Below are 19,271 nucleotides of genomic sequence, written 5' to 3'. Positions count from 1 at the left end.
AGTTCCTAAGAAACTACCGCCGTTACCTCCCGCGAATCCAGTCAGCGTTTCCCCAGCTGGAACACGGACGCTTGCCACAGAGCATCACCTTAGCTTCTCAGTGCGCATGCGCCCCGCGTCCGAACCGGCAGGCGTCAAGGAGCAGGTGTCTTCGCCTGGCAGCCTCGGCCAATCACAGCGGGACGCTTAGAGATTTTAAAGCCAATCACGGCGAAGGGATTCATTCCCATCAGCAAACTAACCCAACCCCGAATCGGTCCGCCGTTCTTTTGAGAATTTAACATGGGCGGCCTGTCCAATCAGGTTGTAACTTTTATTGCTACTGACGGAAAAACCCTAAATTATTTTCGCAGACGATTGCAACCACGGTTGCCGGTTTAGGTCCAATACAGACCGTTGAAAACTCAATTGTCCGATTTCGATCTGGAATTTTTAAAATGCATTTAAAAATCAATGCATACGTCTTCCTGCAAAAGTAACAGTAACAGAGCTGGAAGGTACCTTGGAGGCCATCTAGTCCAACCCCCTGCTCACGCAGGAGACCTGTACTAGGGATTCAAACCGCCGAACTGCTGACCTTTCTGATCAAAGTGAATGCAATGCAGAGATTAATATGTTAGACTGGGGTCTGGAGACACAGTTTCCAACCCGCACATTATCATAGTCTGTTAGATGACTGTCGCTCAGTTCAGCAGATCTCGTTCGTGAGATGTTTGTTATGAATTTATGCAACTGGAATTCCAGAGGATAGGTGAATTACAAGTGTAATTTATTAGTGTTAATGAATAATCTAGCCAAAAATAAAATGTTTGATCTTACTTTTAAAAATAGCTACTTAAAATGAATCTAGTTTTGATTATATTATTGTATTTTTAATTATCTATATAAAATTATCTGTTACAAGAAAATGACTTATTGAACAATGAACTGCTGGTTAGATCATTGGTGGTTTGCCCCCGGTTCGCACCGGTTCTATAGAACCGGTTGATCTGTCCCCGTACCCACCCACACACACACACACACACACACAGCCAGTCGAGGGTTAAGGAAACACTTTGGAACGCACCCAGGTCTTATCTCCGACTTGGCAGCGATAGACACACCGTCTGCCAAGTGACTTTATTTTCAAAGTAAAACAAAAAGATAAATACTCAAGAGTCCCAAATGTCTGACACTTTAAATCTTTCTCTCAGCAGCTCCGGACGAGGCTTTAGTGACTATTCAAGGTTTGCTTTGTTCGTCACAAGGATCCTTTGACCTCTACCCTCTATTATATAGTCTCTGGGGTGTGGTCCAGTGACTCAGTTCTAATCCCTAGCACGCCTCCCAAGCTGCTGCAAACGTTTATCACGCCTTCGGAGGCGTGCGTCCAGGAATGATGTTTCATTATCTCTTTGATTCGAATCAGCTGTCTCCTCTCCCTCGACCGGCACTTGAGACAATGCCAGAGGGGAGGGGCCTGGAGAGGGAGGCCTGGCTGACTCCTCTTCCTCATGCTCGGAGCTTTCTTCCTCCGATGGGACAGGCTCAGAGGGCGGGGCCACAACACCGGTAGTAAAATTGGCGGGAGGCCCCGCCCACTGACCCTGGTGTCATGAAAATGCTGCTGTGCATGCGCAGAAGAGTGCACGCGTGAGTGGCCCCATTGTGAACCGGTAGTAAAGGTAAGTAGAACCCACCCCTGGGTTAGATATTATTTTATTTTTCCACCTTTTCAAAGTGAAATATTTCTTTTTCATGGGTTTCCTTTTCCAACCCACTTCCCAATCTTTAAAACTGGAAAGTTTACCCCTTCTCAATGTTTAAAATCTTTTCAAATAACCCAATATTTGTTTTATTTCTTTTTATCAGTATCACCCAACAAAAACTGAATGAATGCTCTTCCTTAATCTGGTGGCCTCCAAATATGTTAGTTCTAAAACTCATAATTTCCAGATGCTATAATTGACAACCAGGTTAAGATAAAACATGCCTGATTGCAAAAGCTTCAATAGAACAGGCTCTAGGCTTATTTTAAACCTACTACTGAAACTCTTGTGTCAATATGGCTAGAGTGATACATTGCTTTAAAGAATAATGTGGTTTATTTTAGTTTATAATATTGTGTTAATCTAGTTATTGTGATTTCCAACCAGGTTTTATGGTTTAACATATTGAGCAAACTCAATTGTGATTTATTCAAAAATAAATCAATAGCACTTAGACTTATATACCGCTTCACAGTGCTTTACAGCCCTCTCTAAGCAGTTTACAGAGTCAGCATATTGCCTCCAACAATCTGGGCACTCATTTTACTGACCTCGGAAGGACGGAAAGCTGAGTCAACCTTGAGCAGGTCAAGATCAAAGTGCTGGCAGTTGGCAGAGTAAGCCTGCAATACTGCATTCTAACCACATGGCTCATGGTTCAAATAAATTCTGTCTTATTGCGGTGTATGAGTCCAGCTGTGAATCCATCCATCACAGTAATGTCTTTAAAACTAATATGAAGATACTTGACACAGTTTTATGTAATCACATTCATGAATGTGGAACACCAGTTTCCAATATATTTTGGCAGCATTTAATTCTGCATTTAAATTTAAATTAATCCATTAAAAGCTGCTATTATTGATCTATTTTTGCTTTATCACTAGTCATACCTTTAAGATAAGGTTCAGAAATATTTCATTTGCATTAGATAGCTATTCATTTCTGCTCAAATAAATGGATTATTGATACATGTCCATTGACATGTATCAAGTGATGAAACCAAGGGTTCTGAAAGATCCTATGTTATTGATAGTTTATTACCTACATGTTAATTAGATAGGAGGTGATATGAGTACTATTACATGAATCAGTCAATCAATCAAAATAGAGCTGGAAGGGACGTTGGAGGTCTTCTGATCCAATCCTCTGCTTAAGCAGGAGACCCTACACCATTTGAGACAGATGACTATCCAATCTTTTCTTAAAAACTTCCAGTGATGAAGCACCTACAACTTCTAAAGGCAAGCTGTTCCACTGGTTATTTGTCCTCACTGTTAGGAGTAAGCAATTCCAGGTTGCTTCTCTCCTTGAGTGGTTTCTATCCATTGTTTCTTGTCTTGCCTTCTGGTGCTTTGAAAAATAAGGTGATCCCCTCTTCTTTGTGGCAGCTCCTCAAATACTGGAATACTGCTATCATGTCAACCCTAGTCCTTCTTTTCTCTAGACTGGCTATACCCAATTCCTGCAACAGTTCTTTATATGTTTTTGTCTCCAGGCCCTTAATCATCTTAGTTGCTCTTTGCACTTTTTCCAATATCGCAACATCTTTTTTGTAATGTGATGACTAAAACTGGATGCAGTATTCCAGGTGTGGTCTTTCTAAGGATTTATAAAGCAGTACTAATACTTCACTTGATTTTGATTGTATGCCTCTGTTTATACAACCAACAATTGTATTAGCTTTTTTGGCTGCTGCCGCATATTTGTTGTGGCCCACCAGCTGCCAGTGGAGCTGGCAGCAGACTCGGATGATGAAGAGGTTGGGGAGGAACTTGGGCCAGTTCTGAATCTGGGGAAGGCTCTGATGGACTCAGAGATAGAGCCAGGACCATCCGACATTTCCCAGCCACCAGAGAGGCAGCTGCCTTTGGAGGCTGAGATGAGTGAGGAGGAAGAACAGCTGGGGCTGTTCCAGATGCACGTATGCACAGAGCAGTTAGGAGAGGTGAGCAACAGAGGACAAGGAGTCGACTCGGGAAGCAAAGCACACATGTATACTGAATGGCCCCTCCCTGGTTAGGGAATAAATAGAAGGAAAGGGGAGTGGTTGTCATAGGAGACAACAGTTCATATTTCTGAAGATTTCGCTCATTGTGTTTCGTGCCACAAAGACTGCTTGCTGGAACTTAATTTGCAGCCTTTCGGCTGGGAGCTCACAGCCTTGCAATTATTGCAAGGAACTGATAAGGTCTGTCACTGCAGTTAACTCCTTGGAGGGCTATTGCCTGTACTTTTCGGTGGGTGAATGCAGTTAATTCACAAGCGGTAAATAAAGAGGGGTTTTTCGTGACAAGGAGTCTGTTTCTTGCTTCTGCTAAGGCTGGGTCAGAACACTACTGCTGATTCATGTTTAAGTGATCGTCCACTAGGACTCCTAGGTCCCTCTCACAGTTACTGTTCTTGAGCCAGGTTTCACCTAATCTGTACTTGTACCTTTGGTTTTTCCTGTCTAGGTGTAAAACCTTGCTTTTCTCCACATTAAATTTCATGTTATTGGATAGGGTCCATTGCTCAAGTTGTCAAGATCTTTTTGGATCCTGAGCTTGTCTTCTGGGGTGACCTGCCAGCTTAGTGTCATCTGCAAATTTGATGAGTTCCCCTTCTCATCTAAGACATTTATGAAGATATTGAAGAGTACTTGGCCTAAGACGGAACCTTGTGGCACCCCACTGCTTACTTCCCTCCATGTAGATGTAGTACTCATTGAGTATGGTTTGTCAAACAGTTACAAATCCATCTGGTGGTGATGGTGTCTATCCCACATTTTTCTATCTTACCAAGAAGTAGATTGTGGTCTACTTTGTTGAATGCCTTGCTGAAGTCTAAGTATATTATGTCCACAGCATTTTGTGGCTCCAATAATTTAGTCACTTTGTCAAAGAATGAAATAAGATTGGTTTGGCAGGATCTGTTTTTAACAAACCCATGCTGGCTACTAGTTATAACTTTGTTTCTAGATGTTCACAGATCTGTTTATTATTATTTTATCCAGTGTCTTGTGAGGTATTGATGTTAGGCTGATTGATCTGTACTAGTTTCCTGGGTCTGTTTTATTTCCCCACATCTTTTCCGATCCTCTGGCAATTCCCCAGTGCTCCAGGATTTTTTAAAGATATGGTACAATGGTTCTGAGATAACATCTGCTAGCTCCTTCAGAACTCTGGAATGAATCCATCAGGTCCCAGTGATTTATATTCATCAAGTTCAGACGGGTTTTCTCTTACCATTTTTTTGCTTATTTTAATTTTTATTTCTAGTCTTATCTTTTACAGTTACGTTTTTGGTAGGTTGAGCTATAATTCGTTTTTGCGTGAAGACTGGTGCAAAGAATGAGTTAAGCAGCTCTACCTTCTCTCTACTGCCTGTTACTTCCTTGCTATCTTCTCTCTTTAGTGGACTGATCGTTTCCGACTTTTTTCTTGTTATTTATATGTTGAAAGAAACTTTTTTTAATTATCTTTGACTTTTGTTGCAAATCTTTGTTCATTCTAAACCTTTGCTTTTCTCACTTCATCTTTGCAGATTTGGGCTATCTGCTGATATTCTGCCTTAGTTGTGTGTCCCTCTTTCCATTTTTTGTACTTATCCTTTTTGTCTTTCAGTTTATCAGAGAGATCTTTGTGCAACCATGCTGGTTTCTTCTTGGATTTCTTGTTTTTCTTTTTCAGTGGTATTGTGTTGGACTGGGCTTTTATGATTATATTTTTTAGAGTTTCCCACATTTCATATATTGTATTATTTTGTATGACTTCAACCAATACACAGTGCATCAAGTGGAATAAGGTATATAGATAATGTAGTATCAACATTACATTTTGGAGCAGGAAACTGAGGTAATTTACAAATATAGTAGGAATAAGTCTTTTAATTAATGACATTCACACTCTAGAATTCTGTGTACATAACATATTCTATCCCCAGAAGCATGGCTAGTCCTGAACATCCATTTATTCCAAAAGGCTTTCAGTTCCTTGAATGACTTTTGGCCAACATTATTTATTATGTTAAATCATTATTTTATATTATGTTCTTTCCATTAATTTTTTCTTTCTTTTTTTCTTATTCTGCACTATTCAGTATTTGGGAAAACTATAAAGTAAATAGTTCAATGTCTTGCAAAACAATTCTGCATTTTTTTGCACATTAATTTTTCATTTTTACTCTTGATATAGTTTAAGTAATCGTAGCTAGCAGCATTTTTACATATTTTTCACCTATATAAAGTTTCCATAGCAAACCATGTTGAACTTTTTTTAAAAAAGTCCGAACTTACTTGCCTGAAATCTGATAGCTGTTATCTCCTTCAGAAGACTTATTATGTTTTCAAATTTTATTAAGTTATGATCGAAGAGTATATCTCTTCATTTCCATAATTCCACCCTATACTCATTAAAAATGACAAATCTTTTTCTCCTGATCCAGTATGAAGAAATATGTGTGAAGAAATATTTGAGCTCCACAGGCAGGGTGGATTTGATTTAAATCAAATTGATTTAAATCACGATTTAAATCATGATTTAAATCACTAGTAAAAGGCTTGATTTAAATCAATAAAAAGAGCCTTGATAGTACAGTGGTTACGCACCCTGTTATTAACACAGCTGCCTGCAATTTACTGCTGGTTCGAATCTCTCCAAGGCTCAAGGTTGACTCAGCCTTCCATCCTTTCTAAGGTAGGTGAAATGAGGACCTAGTTTGTGGGGGCAATAAACTGACTTTGTATAAAAATACAAAAGTATGAAGGCTATTGCTTAACGCATTGTAAGCCGCCCTGAGTCTCCGGAGAAGGGCGGCATATAAATCAAATTAAAAAAAAACAAAAAACCTCGATTTAAATCATAATTTTTAAAGAGCAACTGTCATCTTTGCTACTCCTTTGACCCACTGTTGACTCACCGATAGTCCCAGTGTTGCAGAATATACAGCCTCATGCTACATAACTAAGCTCCATTTCATGCTGAATAAACTAAATTATTTATGTATCTTAAATAGAAAACTATCTTACGATAGATTTTACCCCCAAAAGTTTTTTATTAAAATAAATTCGATATAAATCAAAAAAATCCGATTTAAATCAAAAAAATCTGATTTTTTTGATTTTTAAAAAAAAATCATTGATTTTTATCCACCCTATCCACAGGCCTGGGTGGATTGCAGTCTTGGCCTTTCTCATTTTGGACAATGTATTCATTAAATGTGTTTACTGCATACAATTGTAGGAAGGAGAAAATCTATAGGACTGTTTTCAGCTAGAATTGGCAAACCTAGCTTAGCAAGATATAGAAGGTGGAAAGTGCACAATTTTTTTTTTCTTCCATCAATTCTTCCTCGAGAGTAAATATCTTAAATTGAATAGAACTATGCCAGCTGATGATCTGATGCAAATATGTGTGTGTGTGTATAAAGTTTTATTGATGGAAGCATGAGATAAGACAAGTTCAATTATTACACTAGGGGGTCACAGCCCAGAAAAATGTCAAAATAAAATAATTCAAGGAAAATTAAAATCTTGATCAAATATTTCATAAAATTTGTAATCTGAAAGAAAATATAAAAGTATGTCATTTTTATTTGTTTTGATGTATTGCTAATCTACTATGCTTTTGTTCACCTGTAGTTTTAAAGCTGGTATATAGATGTGCATTTATTCATAAATTCTGTTGTCTATAACAACATTTTCTTCTATTATGTTTGTACAGAAGTATAGCCTTTTTTGTTCAGACAAGTTAAACATTTTAATAAAGAGCTTGTTGGCAATAAATTATAATTATTACATTAATTTCATTTATTTCAAAAGTAATATAAGTCAATATTCTCTATGCATAACGTAATTAACCTCTCTCTTAGTCCCACCACACAGTACGGTATTAGGAAGAAAATAGCATTCTATTGTTGATAATTTTCTTGCTACCACTAGATGGCCGTGTTTCCATACTGCTTTTAGATTTTCAAAATCTCAAAGAAGTCTGTTATTCTTTATTTCAGGTCTGTATAAATACCTGCATTAGGAAAAAAAAGAGGCTATTTCTCAACATGGTAAGTACAAAGTACGTTTACAATTCATATTCTCTCAATATTTTTACACATTTTCCTCCAAATATCTCAGCATGGTATTTTGGAAATCTTTGAAATATAATAATACCCATTTAAAAATATAAAATTTCATGCAGTAATTGTATCGAAAATTCTGACTGAGGATGCATCAAAACCAGGGAAAAAATTAAAAAAAAACCTATTAATAGGTAAATTTTTGAAAGTGCTACTTCATTATTATGTTCATTTATTCTGAAAATTAAATAAATGGAGAACAGCTTACAATCTCTCTAAAATAGAAGTTCAAAAGAATTGTGAATGCAAGAAACAGAACAAGTTTGAAAAGGCTCTGTTTACTCCAAATTAATTACAGAAATATATTCCTAAATGTATGAAAACAAAAATATTTTAAAAATTATTGCAATGGTATTTAAGGCGATGGTAGGTTAATTATCTCAATAGTCTAACAATCTGTACCTACCTCGCTTAGTAATACCCATTTGGAAGAACTAGAATGGATAAACAAACGTAAAGCTTTTATGTTTCCTAAAAATGGGGGAACGGCACCTTCTGCTACTCCATCTTCAAAGTTATCTATTAATAAATGAAAATATTACTTCTGATGTATGCCAAAATTATTTTTTAGCATAATATCTTGCCATAAAGAACGAAAAATGATGTGCTTTAAATCAGAGTACAAATATTTGTGAAGATAACTGACATTCATTTTCAGTAAAAAGAATTGCAAGCCAAGATTAAAGAGAGCCAGTGTCTAGTGGTTAAGGTACCAGGCTAGAAAGCAGGAGATCATGAGTTCAAGTCCCACATTAGGCCTGAAAGCTGGCTGGATGACTTTTAGCCAGTCACTCTCTTTCAGCCTAACTCGCTTCACAGGGTTGTTGTGGGATAAATAGGAGATGTGTTGGGTATGCTTGTTGCCTTGAGTTATTTGTAAAAATAATAAAGGTGGGATACAAACAAATTAAAAATAAATTAATTTGTTTGTATCCCACAGAACCAGCAGTTGAATTTTTGAAACCCACCACTGATTTGAATGACTTTAAACTTGAAACATATACTTTACATGAGGTTCCCCTTGAAGACATCTGGCAGCTTTAATTGGTGCAGAGTAGCTGCATGGACAATTATGTGTGTCTCTATTATGGTGCATGTTATATCTTTTGTTCTGTAAGCTGCACTGGCTGCTGATCTGTTTCCAAGTGCAATTCAGGGCCCTAGTTTTGACCTTTAAATTCCTACATGGCATGACACCAGGTTATCTGAGAGTCCACTTCTTCCTGATTACATCTCCCTATCCCAGTGATGGCGAACCTTTTAGACTCCGAGTGCACAAACTGCACGTGTGCGCATGCCCAAACTGAAAGGTGTGCGTGCATGGACATGCGTGTGCACATGCATGTGCACAGACATATGTGTATGCCTGCATGGAGATACACGCATGCACAGCCAAGCCCCAAAGACCAGCTGGCCGGTGGGAGGCAGGACATCCCAACACCGGCAGCGTGGTAAGAGGTAAGATCTTTTTCTTTCGTGAGCTTCTGTTTCATCGTTTGCAGGGAAACAGAAGCTCACCAAAGAAATGCCATGGAGATCTGACCTGAGCCAGAAACCCAAACTGAAAGGAAGAAAGGCTAACACTGTTCTAGAAATGCTTTAATACAAATTTAAGCACAATTTTAAATAGATAAATTCTACAACAATATTGTTTTTATTTGCATGTTTTCATGCTACCTTTAGTTTTCATTTCATTTTTCTTAAATAAATTCTAAGAAGAGAAAAATGATACTTTAACCAGTGGAAAATAACTTTTGGATGCAACCTGCTACAAGTCCCTCCCTTGTTCACTACAACAACATTGAAAAATAGCAATTAAACCAGAAGCATTTTATATATATTGTTTACCTATCTGAAAAAATCCATCCCAAGTTTTTATGATGTTAATGTTGTTTGCACTGTTTCTTACAGTCTGTAAATTAATATCCTGAAACAAATAAAAAATAAAATTCCAACCAGTCTCTGAAAAGGAAAGCAACATCTTCTTGATCACATTTCTGTTATGTAAAAATTCAGCTAGAGCTCAGTGAAAATTCCCCTGACTAGTCAGCGAGGGTCGATGCTTATTGGTGTGTTTTAAAAAAACACCACCACCAAATCTCTCTAGGAAGAAATTTTTGCTCTGGCTAGGTGACATAATTTCCAACAGGTTATTCCAAATGAGGAATGTTGTCAAATTGCTGTTTAACCAGAAACAAAGAAGGGGCAGGAAGTAATAATGAAGGGGACACTATAATTGCTTGCATTATGTTTGTCATGATATCCAACTACTACAACGAAAAAAAAAATTCTGAAGAAATTTTAAAAGGCAAATGGTTATGAATGACTTGACTTGACTAGACTAGACTAGACTAGACTAGATTAGAAAAATAGAATAGAATAGAATAGAATAGAATAGAATAGAATAGAATAGAATAGAATAGAATAGAATAGGAGTTGGAAGGGACCTTGCTCAGGCAGGAAACCCTATCCCATTTCAGACAAATGGTTGTCCAATTTCTTCTTAAAAGGTTATCCTTTATCAGAATGTTGAAGAAACTGTATCCTATCTAGAGGATAGCAGCCTAATAGATTAGGGATAGTGGGTAGAAATATAAAGCAGAAATAAACTTCTCTTCTTAGTTTTCTAGAAAAGCTTCACATTGATATGGGCAGAGATACTTACCTTACTAGGTAAAACTTCTACAGTAGCATTAAACAATATGTCTTTACGATGCTCAGAATTTCCACTTCTAATTAAATATCTGCAGAGCAAATTGCATAAAAGCATGAGGAAAGTTACCATTAATATGAAATCATGGGCTTTTATGGTGAGACATGTTCACCTATTAGGCATTATCTGTCACTGCGTTATTTTATTTACCAGCTGAGCTCATTATTTCTGGACTGTCAGACTCTCCGTAGCTTTGCCAACTTCTTATCAGTAAGCTACGTGTTTCCGTATCCACCCACATTCCTTCACTTGCTCTTCACTCACTCTTTCCTTTGTTCTCTTGCCAGAGGTCCGGCTCAGATAGCCGGCAAAAATTACTTTCAAAAATGTAACAATTAACTTTTCTTAGTTAGTGAGGTGTTTTATTTTCTTTATAACAAATAAATGAGTTTTATTAGAAACCTTCTTCGCGTTTTCTTTATCAGAATAGTGCAACTTAGGATAAGCCTCGATTCATCTCCTCCTTTAAACCAGGGTAATTAGTCCCAGAGCCAAACATGGGATTAATAAATGCCCTGACATTATCCAGCAATGTCAGGTAACATTCTCTATATTTGCTATTTTAGTTAAAAACATTACAGATCACACAAGAAGAACAATGGAATCTTAATCTCATTTGTCAATTTCCCCATTCAAATGACTTATTGGAACTTTTTTTCATTTGAGAAAAATTAAGTCAAGTTAGTTAGCCAATTTTGATGTGATAAATTACCTTATTATTTTCAATGGTTCCTCAAAATTGAACAAAATATAATCTCCTGCTTTAGGAGCAAAAGCCCAAAATATTTCTAGTCCATTGTAAGCCTTTTCTAGAGTAAACTGCTGAAATACTTTTAAGCTTGTTTTCATTTTTGCAGGAGGGTTGATATGTTTCTTAAATAATGATGTTTTGACAAAATCTTCATCCTGTAAAATATAGATGTATATTCACATGTAAAAACACTATTTTACAAAGTTTTGTCAAAAACAATAATGCACATATTATAATCTTGGAATATAATGAGAATTGGGAATAACCTGCTAAAGCCAATATGGGGAAGATTCAGAACTGATATAAAAATAAGTGTCCATTACTAAGCAGAATAATGGAAAAACAATCAAACTTGCATTGTGATATCACAACCCAAACCGCAACGTGTCCTCATGTCCTTACATCAGGCTAAGTAAATCATGGGATTTTTGTTGCAACATCACAATCTATGTATCACCATTCCCCATCACCAAACTCATAGTTGCCTGTGATAGTACCATATTTACTGAGTACCGGTAATTATAGTCCCCCAAATAATTAGTTGTCAATTTATCAAATTACAGCTTTTCCTACTGATAAAGACAGAAGCAGCTGTTGGAAACAAAGAAATAGGCAGAGGTACAATAGACTGCAAAGACTTCTACTGAAGAATGTAGATGTTTAATTTTGTTCCTGAGTCTTTTTCTTTCCAGGTGCTTTTTTTTTAACCCCATCTCCAGCCTTCCCTTTCTTTTCTTTTCATGCATATATAACTGTGTTTCTGCTTGTCAGAGGAAAAATGGTTGGTTTATGCAGATAAAATCAGTTCAAACAAATAACCAAACAAATAAATTATAACTGCATTCAGGGTCCTGGGAATTCACACCACAAGGAACTAAAGGGAAACCAAATGAAACATTATTTTTTCATTTGTGTCACATTTCTGGGTTCCCTAGAGATATCTAGTTGACATTCTGAGAACAAATTGTGGGAGTCTTCATGTCTTTAGTCTGATCCGGTATAACTTTTCTATATAAATTAGTTAAAAGCAGTGGTGAAGTCCTCCATGGATTGCCACCAGTTTGCTGCCCACGCATGTGCACTTCATGCATGCATGCACAGTGCGTGCCAAAAGCACACTGCTCACACATGCGCAGTGCATGCCAAACGTGTGCTTCGTGGGGAAAAAGAAGACTTAACAAGGTAAGTAGAACAGCGAGGATTTCCTGCTATCTAGCAAATATAAATCTCGTGGTATAGCTGATTGTCGGAAATACCGGTTTGGATGAAACAGTTGCATTTTTTTACATTTATCACTACCGGTTCGCCTGAACCGGTACGAACTGGTTGCATTTCATCCCTGGTTAAAGGGGAATGAGAAATGAGAAATAAAAGCAAACTACCATAGATACAAGGGGATCAAGTGTCCAGTGTAGTTACATTTTTGACCATTTATTTGGTAAACTCCAAATTAATAAGGTTGCTTTATTTGAAAAGACAAAATCCTAATTCTTGAGCAGTTCCTTCCTACCAAACCATTGGCATTTTAAAAGGCCAACTTAAATGCTTCTTGACTGGAGCCACAGTTACTGGTAATTTTATTTTTCTGTGAAAACTTAACTAGAAGAAATGTTTCATTATCTTCAGAAAATAATGAAATCAGAAGCAAATAAACAAAAAAGACATCTTACTCTCAACTTCTGTGTTTTTCCAGTTAAAGAAGAATGAAATCCCACATGTTGAAAAAGTGATGGTTTATAACGGATGCGTAAATTAGACTTCCGGCTTTCACAGTCTTTCTGGAAAGGAAAACGTTTTGTGTCATAAAAACCAGACAATCATATTTAACAGAATTTTATCTGAACATTTATTATTCTCTTATATACAGTCTCATAAGAAGAATTATGAGATACTATGTATTAGTATTATATTAATAAACAGAGCTGATGTAATATCATACTATAATCACAAGTATTCCTAATCTTCAAGTAGATTAGAAGATTTTCAGCCTTTGTGAGGAAAATAAAATCTGGCAGTGATTAAAGCTTTACCAGAAATACTAAAACCTCGTGGAAGCAAACTTAGAAGCAGGGTTTGTCTAAGGATAAATGTGGGATATGTAAGTAAGATAAATGCCATCAACTTCTAGAACTATTTTCTTACAATTTATATAGAAAGATAGATTATTTTTATCTTTAATTACTACATGGGTTACACGTTGGCAATAACATCACAGGGAGCAAATCATCAAAATAACTGCACTATACACCTGTGTCAGTGGTGGGATTCAACCGGTATAACAACTGGTTTGCTGAGTGCATGCACGCCACACACGCACGGTGCATTTGAAAAAAGCTCTAAAACTTACCTTCTGCAGCCCTAATGAATAAAACAGCTGAGGCGTGGCAGTCTGCTCTGCCACGCCTATCAGCTGGGCTTCAAACAAGGGAAATATAGGTCAGTATAGCACAGGGGTGGGCAGGCGGGCCCACCTGATTGTCAGAGCTATCAGTTTACCCGTATCGGTCCGAATAGGCTGAATCCCACCTATTTGCTTTAAAAGCAATGTGTGACTGAAGTTGCTTTAATAACAGAGAATAACACGCCAAACATGTCCTCTGATAGTGAGGCCATCAATGATTTTCAGAACAACTGGTTGCTAGTGAAGCAATATTCAAATTCTAGCTGAGCAAGGGTGGCAAGGATTTAGAGATGATAGAATTTTGCACCAGATCAGCAGTGATTTGCCATCTGCATCATGCAATTGTGTTTACAGATGGAGGGGAACAGTAAAATCATGTCACGGCATTCAAATGAATAATAAACAGAAGAAGAAGGAAAAATTGAGAAGGGGTGGAGAATTGAGGTGAAGAGAAGGTAATGAGAAAAGTGCTAAAAAAATGTCATAAGGCTTAAACTTTGAATGAAGTACATATTACTGTGATGACGAACCTATGGCACGCGTGGCAGAGGTGGCACGCAGAGCCCTCTCTGTGGGCACACGCGCCGTCGCCAAGTGCTCTTCTGGTTTCTGGCGCACCAGCCACCTGGTATTTGTGCATACTGGAGCACTGGAAACCTGAAGATCAGCTGGCCAATGCACATGCGTGCGCCAGAAACCCACATGCTCCATGTGCACGTTTTCCGGTTTGGGCACTCGGTGCCGAAAAGGTTCGCCATCACTGGCATATTAGGTCTACAGATGTTTTAGTTTTGTGCATTAGCACTTACAAAGCATTAGCCAAGTAGAGGTGGGATAAAGATGTGAGAAATGTATTAAAGGTTTATGCCTGATTTTAACTAATCTTGCTGGAAAAACAAAATATATTTTCTTGGTTAATGCTGCTCAAGCAATACATTAGTTATAATATTAAAAGTAAAAAATTGAAAAGCCCATGGGAGATGAAAACTATCCTATCTTTTATAAATATAAATTCTAACCCAGATGTTAATACAAAATACATTGATCAATCCCAATTTTGAAAAGCAATAGTTAAGTATTTGAATCTAAATGGAATACTGTATTGAATGCACATACCCTGTTCCCCCGAAAATAAGACCCAACCGGAAAATAAGTCCTAGCATGATTTTTCAGAATGCTTGTATTTTAAGGCCTACCCCCAAAATAAGCTCCAGTTAAAATTGTCAGCCAAATGGGTGCATTTAGTACCGTATTTAGACCTAACCAGAAAATAAGCCCTAATGCATCTTTTGGAGCAAAAATTAATATAAGACCTGGTCTTATTTTCAGGGAAACACAGTATTTAGACAAAACAGATTTAAATGCTTTTTAAATTAAAATATTTACATCCATTCTTTTTCTAATGAATTAAGTTAGCAACAGTTAAAAGCAATACAGGTAATCCTCAATTTACAATCATTGAAAATGGAATTTTTATATGTTATAAAATAAAAAACTTGCTGGGGAAAAAACTTACTACCAAAATTTCTGTTGTTAAGTAAAACATTTGTTAAGTGAGTTTGCCCCATTTTACGACCTTTCTTGCCACCGTTCTTAAGTGAATCACTGTAACTGTTAAATTAGACAAATTGTTAAATAAATCTGGCTTCCCCATTGACTTTGTTTTTCAGACGGTCACAAAAGGGGATCATGTGACCACAGGACACTGCAACAGTCATAAATATGAGCCAATTGCCAAGCATCTGAATTTTGATCACATAAACATGGGATACTATAACAGTCATAAGTGTGAAAACCAGTCATAAATCACTTTTTTCAGTGTCATTGTAACTTTTAACAGTCACTAAATGAACTGTTGTAAGTCAAGGATTATCTGTACAAATGGAATAATACTGTAAATTAAAATGGAATTTATTAAACAACTTGAAGGAGAAATCATAGCCCAGGATATACAGTATTTATATTTTCAGTATAATGAAGCATGCATTTTTTATTATACAATGACTTAATTGTTGGCACTAAAATTTCAGGAAACTGGTTAATTTATAAATCAGTTTTAATACAAAATGGTATTATTATAATTTCTCCTTAAAATGTGTCTCTCTTGTTTTGTGCGTGTCAATGTGTTCTGTGTACATACATATAGTTATTGTTAATAAATAGAGTACTTACTCCATTTTTCTCTGGATTACAAACTTTAACCGAAATTAAGTGGTCTAGTAGCCAGTCAATTGGTTTATCTTTGTAGAACATTAAAAAAAATTCTACTATCAGTGGTAAGTCTTTGCATCGGAATAATTTTCCTGAAAATGCAATTTTTTTAGAAAAAGGAAAAGAGAATCATAATTCTATTTACAACACAGTAGTTTATTAACTTTGTTGTCTAGATCTATCCATTACTAACAACTTGGATCTAGTTACATTTAGTCTATTAATTACACTTACATCAATCATACATAATTCAAGTTCTATTGATTCTAATAGTTTATTTAGAGTATTGCAAAATCTATAATCAATCTATTGTCTATAGAAAATACATTCTGTCTAAAGAATAGAAAATAGTAATGACTCAAGTAATTTGAGTAAGCATTAAAATATTAACACAATTAATAATTTCATGTATTTATTGCCCCTCATTTGTATTGACTCTGACCTCATTTCTTTGTTTGAAAGAACATTTTACATTTTTATTTGCTAAAATAGCAGCTACTACAGCAGCTCTTGTCTCCCAGATCCAAGCAAAGAGGCTTTGATTTTTTAAAATCTCATTTTCAAGATGCTTTTAGATTGTTTATTTTATTATTGTGAGATGGCATAGGATGATGATAATTCCATTTTTAATTACATCTCTCTCCATTGTTTTTAACATTTCTAGCTACCTTTGCTTCCTAAACAGAAAAAAATGAAAGCAGTACCCTAATGTCTTCACTTAGTATGTAATTGAAATATGAGAGGTTACAGAAACCTGTAGAGATTATTCAGCAGGGAAAGACACTCAACTCAAACACATATGAGCTGCTTAGCACTTAGGCAAATGCATGAATATCGAAACCAGCCCATGAAGATTTAAAGGAACTTAAAATTATCTCCTAACACATAAAATTGAATACCACAGATTATTTTTAAAGTAAGAATGGTTTTAAAAAGTCAAATATAACATTCAGTTTATCTTTATATTCATTTTATCAACTATAAATATTGAATAATCTCTATTACCAACAAGGATAAATCCTAAATGATGGAGACTTTTTTTTGTGCTTGAATGAGATCTAGACAATTCATTATACAACTCCACCAGTTATTTTCTTTCATGATCCTCTGGAAATTCCATAACATGTAAAAAGTGTTGGGTTTTTTTGTTTTTTTTTTGAAGCACATTGATTTTTACCTGAAAAGTCTATATTTTTTTTATTATGAATAAACCTTATTGAATTCCATGAGACTTCCTATTACTGTACATAGCATAGTACAGAAACACCTGATTTGGAATAATATTTTATTGGATTGTTGTTTGCTGCTCAGAGTGCTTTTAGTGAAATGGGTGGCCATACAAATTCTATTAATAAATAAAAATATATTGTGGAAAATGGCCACCATCAAATATTTAATAATATAATTTTGCTGCTGAAAGAAAATGTGTCCACATATTCTTATTTAGGCTGATCTTTGTGAACTCTTGACAATATTTATTTATTTTTATTTATTACATTTATATACTGTTGCTGTACTTACCAATAAACCCAAGCCGAGAAAACTCAAGAACTATCCATTCCTGTGATAACTTTTGTTCAATAAAGTAATTTATTGTATATAAATAGCGAGGGTTAGCCACAATATCATCTTCTAGCTGAAAAAGAGATTATTTTTACTAGCAAAATCATAGATACTAAGACTCTTAATTGAATTTTTCTTCCAGAAGAAACGCAAAACTCCAACAAGAAAAGGATTAGAGTAAGAAAGATTTATGAAAATATGAGAGTTCCATGTGTCATATTGTATATTGGGAAATATCTGTAGATGCAGAATGTACATTATCAATAAAACTGATTTCCAGGAACCACTAAAATGATGATTATGTCAAAACTCAACGAATACCCTGATAAAATACTTAGAATAATAATAAAACATTGATGTATGCATTAATATAAAATTTAAATAAATTATAGTTGATGAAATTAATTGCCAATTAAAAGCTACAACAATGGAAATGACATGATAGCCAGGAAGGCAAATTAGGAGTGCAATCCTTGAAGGATTCCCTGGCGAACAGCATGTGGGAATATTATTATTAACACAGAGGATCCACCAGAGATTGGCAGGGCTACTGGCATGCATATGAAAGCTTACACAAATGCACTTCTATTGGCAATGAACCATTTCCCTTAAGACTAAAACAGAGTATTCTTATCCTGAAGTATATCTGCACTTGCTATTTAAGCTATTCCCACTGGGTGCTCAGACTGGCTTGACTCTAAGCTGCTTTAAGAAAACTTTGTCCAGATTGAGATGCTTTTGACAACAGTTGGCAAAATATTCAGTCCAGACTACAGATTACCATATACTCCCACTGGAAAGTTCTCCTACTGTTGTGCCTTCCCACCTGTCTGCTGTAGTCTAGGAAAACAATTGCCAATCACCTGCTTTGTTGGTAGATCCTTTTGGACATGTATACTTTTATATATGTGTACAAAATCAATATACTTTACATATATACAAAGTTAGACTATCCTAATGTACATACCTGCAGAAAAAGCTTTGAAAGCCTCCTTTCTTACTATTATGTTACTTTCTTTTAAAATTTTCTCTACCACAAATACTGTAATAGCATAGTAGTTAAAGCATCTATCTTGTAAATATAAGGTTACTGGTTCAAAATCCAGTAACAGCATTATATTTAAATTATTTTTATGTCTCTGATTTTATTAATTCTCCCTGTGCTTTCTTCAAAAGTAAATCCAGCATCTGGCTGCCTTTTCTGGCAATGGAGCAACTGGCCACAGATAAGCTTTGAGTCAGGGATAAGGAATCACAAAGTACATTTTTGTAAAAGCAACGGGCTGGAACTGGAAGATAAGGCAGAGTTCTACTAGAGACAGGGGAAGCTAAAAATGGGGCTTGCGGAAGCCCCAGGAGGCCAAAAACAGGCCATTTTTTGCCGGCAGAGAGCTACTGGAGGCAGGGGAGGCCAAAAACAGAACATGCCTCCCGGGGCCTCCATGTGGCCAGCAGAATGCTGCAGGAGAACTGGATTGGAGGAGGAGAGCTGCTCACCCACTGGCCGGACTAGTCTTCAAGTTTCAAGTGAAAGAGATGTGTTACTTTTGGGAATACTGCGGGACTGCCCCGCCTTCCCGCCAGCCAGCTGGTCTTCAGCGTGCTGCTGGTCAGCCTCCAGATGTCAGATTCCCACCAGCCAGCATCAGTTCAGGGGTTCCTTCCCCCACCCCCAGGGAACAGAGAGAGACAGAGAGGGGGAGGGAGAGAGAGAGAGACTTGTTGATTGTAAGTTCCTTGGGGCTGAGAAGAATTGCTGCAAAACAGTTTCCT

General features: G+C 36.4%; 2 protein-coding genes and 1 long non-coding RNA gene across 7 annotated transcripts in view; 1 reads left to right on the top strand and 2 right to left on the bottom strand.

Annotated features, from left to right (window-relative positions):
• CLGN (calmegin) overlaps nucleotides 1-138 on the bottom strand; it is a 33,290-nt gene extending 33,152 nt beyond the window's left edge. The window contains exon 1 of the mRNA XM_034401359.3: nucleotides 27-138. The gene's annotated coding sequence lies outside the window, so the exon portion shown is untranslated. The remainder of the gene's footprint in view (nucleotides 1-26) is intronic.
• An 829-nt stretch (nucleotides 139-967) lies between these two features.
• Nucleotides 968-17,778, top strand: LOC132710502 (uncharacterized). Of its 2 annotated transcripts, none has more exons than XR_009621221.2 (4): nucleotides 968-1,664; nucleotides 7,737-7,787; nucleotides 14,079-14,179; nucleotides 17,641-17,778. It is a non-coding gene; the product is annotated as an uncharacterized LOC132710502 (long non-coding RNA). The 2 variants fall into 2 exon arrangements; XR_009621223.2 differs by having other exon boundaries at nucleotides 13,017-14,179.
• Nucleotides 7,461-19,271, bottom strand: part of MGAT4D (MGAT4 family member D) — a 30,073-nt gene continuing 18,262 nt past the window's right edge. For all 4 annotated transcript variants that reach the window (XM_034401362.3, XM_034401364.2, XM_034401363.2 and 1 more), the window contains 8 exons: nucleotides 17,457-17,571; nucleotides 15,897-16,027; nucleotides 12,994-13,101; nucleotides 11,285-11,478; nucleotides 10,525-10,603; nucleotides 9,708-9,786; nucleotides 8,266-8,378; nucleotides 7,461-7,750 (listed from right to left, as the gene is read on the bottom strand). In XM_034401362.3, coding sequence (XP_034257253.2) covers nucleotides 7,733-7,750; nucleotides 8,266-8,378; nucleotides 9,708-9,786; nucleotides 10,525-10,603; nucleotides 11,285-11,478; nucleotides 12,994-13,101; nucleotides 15,897-16,027; nucleotides 17,457-17,571 — 837 coding nt within the window. In that variant the 3' untranslated portion in view covers nucleotides 7,461-7,732. The remainder of the gene's footprint in view (nucleotides 7,751-8,265; nucleotides 8,379-9,707; nucleotides 9,787-10,524; nucleotides 10,604-11,284; nucleotides 11,479-12,993; nucleotides 13,102-15,896; nucleotides 16,028-17,456; nucleotides 17,572-19,271) is intronic.

The sequence above is a fragment of the Pantherophis guttatus genome, chromosome 8, assembly GCF_059756535.1.
Source record: "Pantherophis guttatus breed Tessera chromosome 8, ASM5975653v1, whole genome shotgun sequence".
Classification (NCBI taxonomy): Eukaryota; Metazoa; Chordata; class Lepidosauria; order Squamata; family Colubridae; genus Pantherophis; species Pantherophis guttatus.
This window is presented reverse-complemented; position numbering and strand designations above follow the sequence as displayed.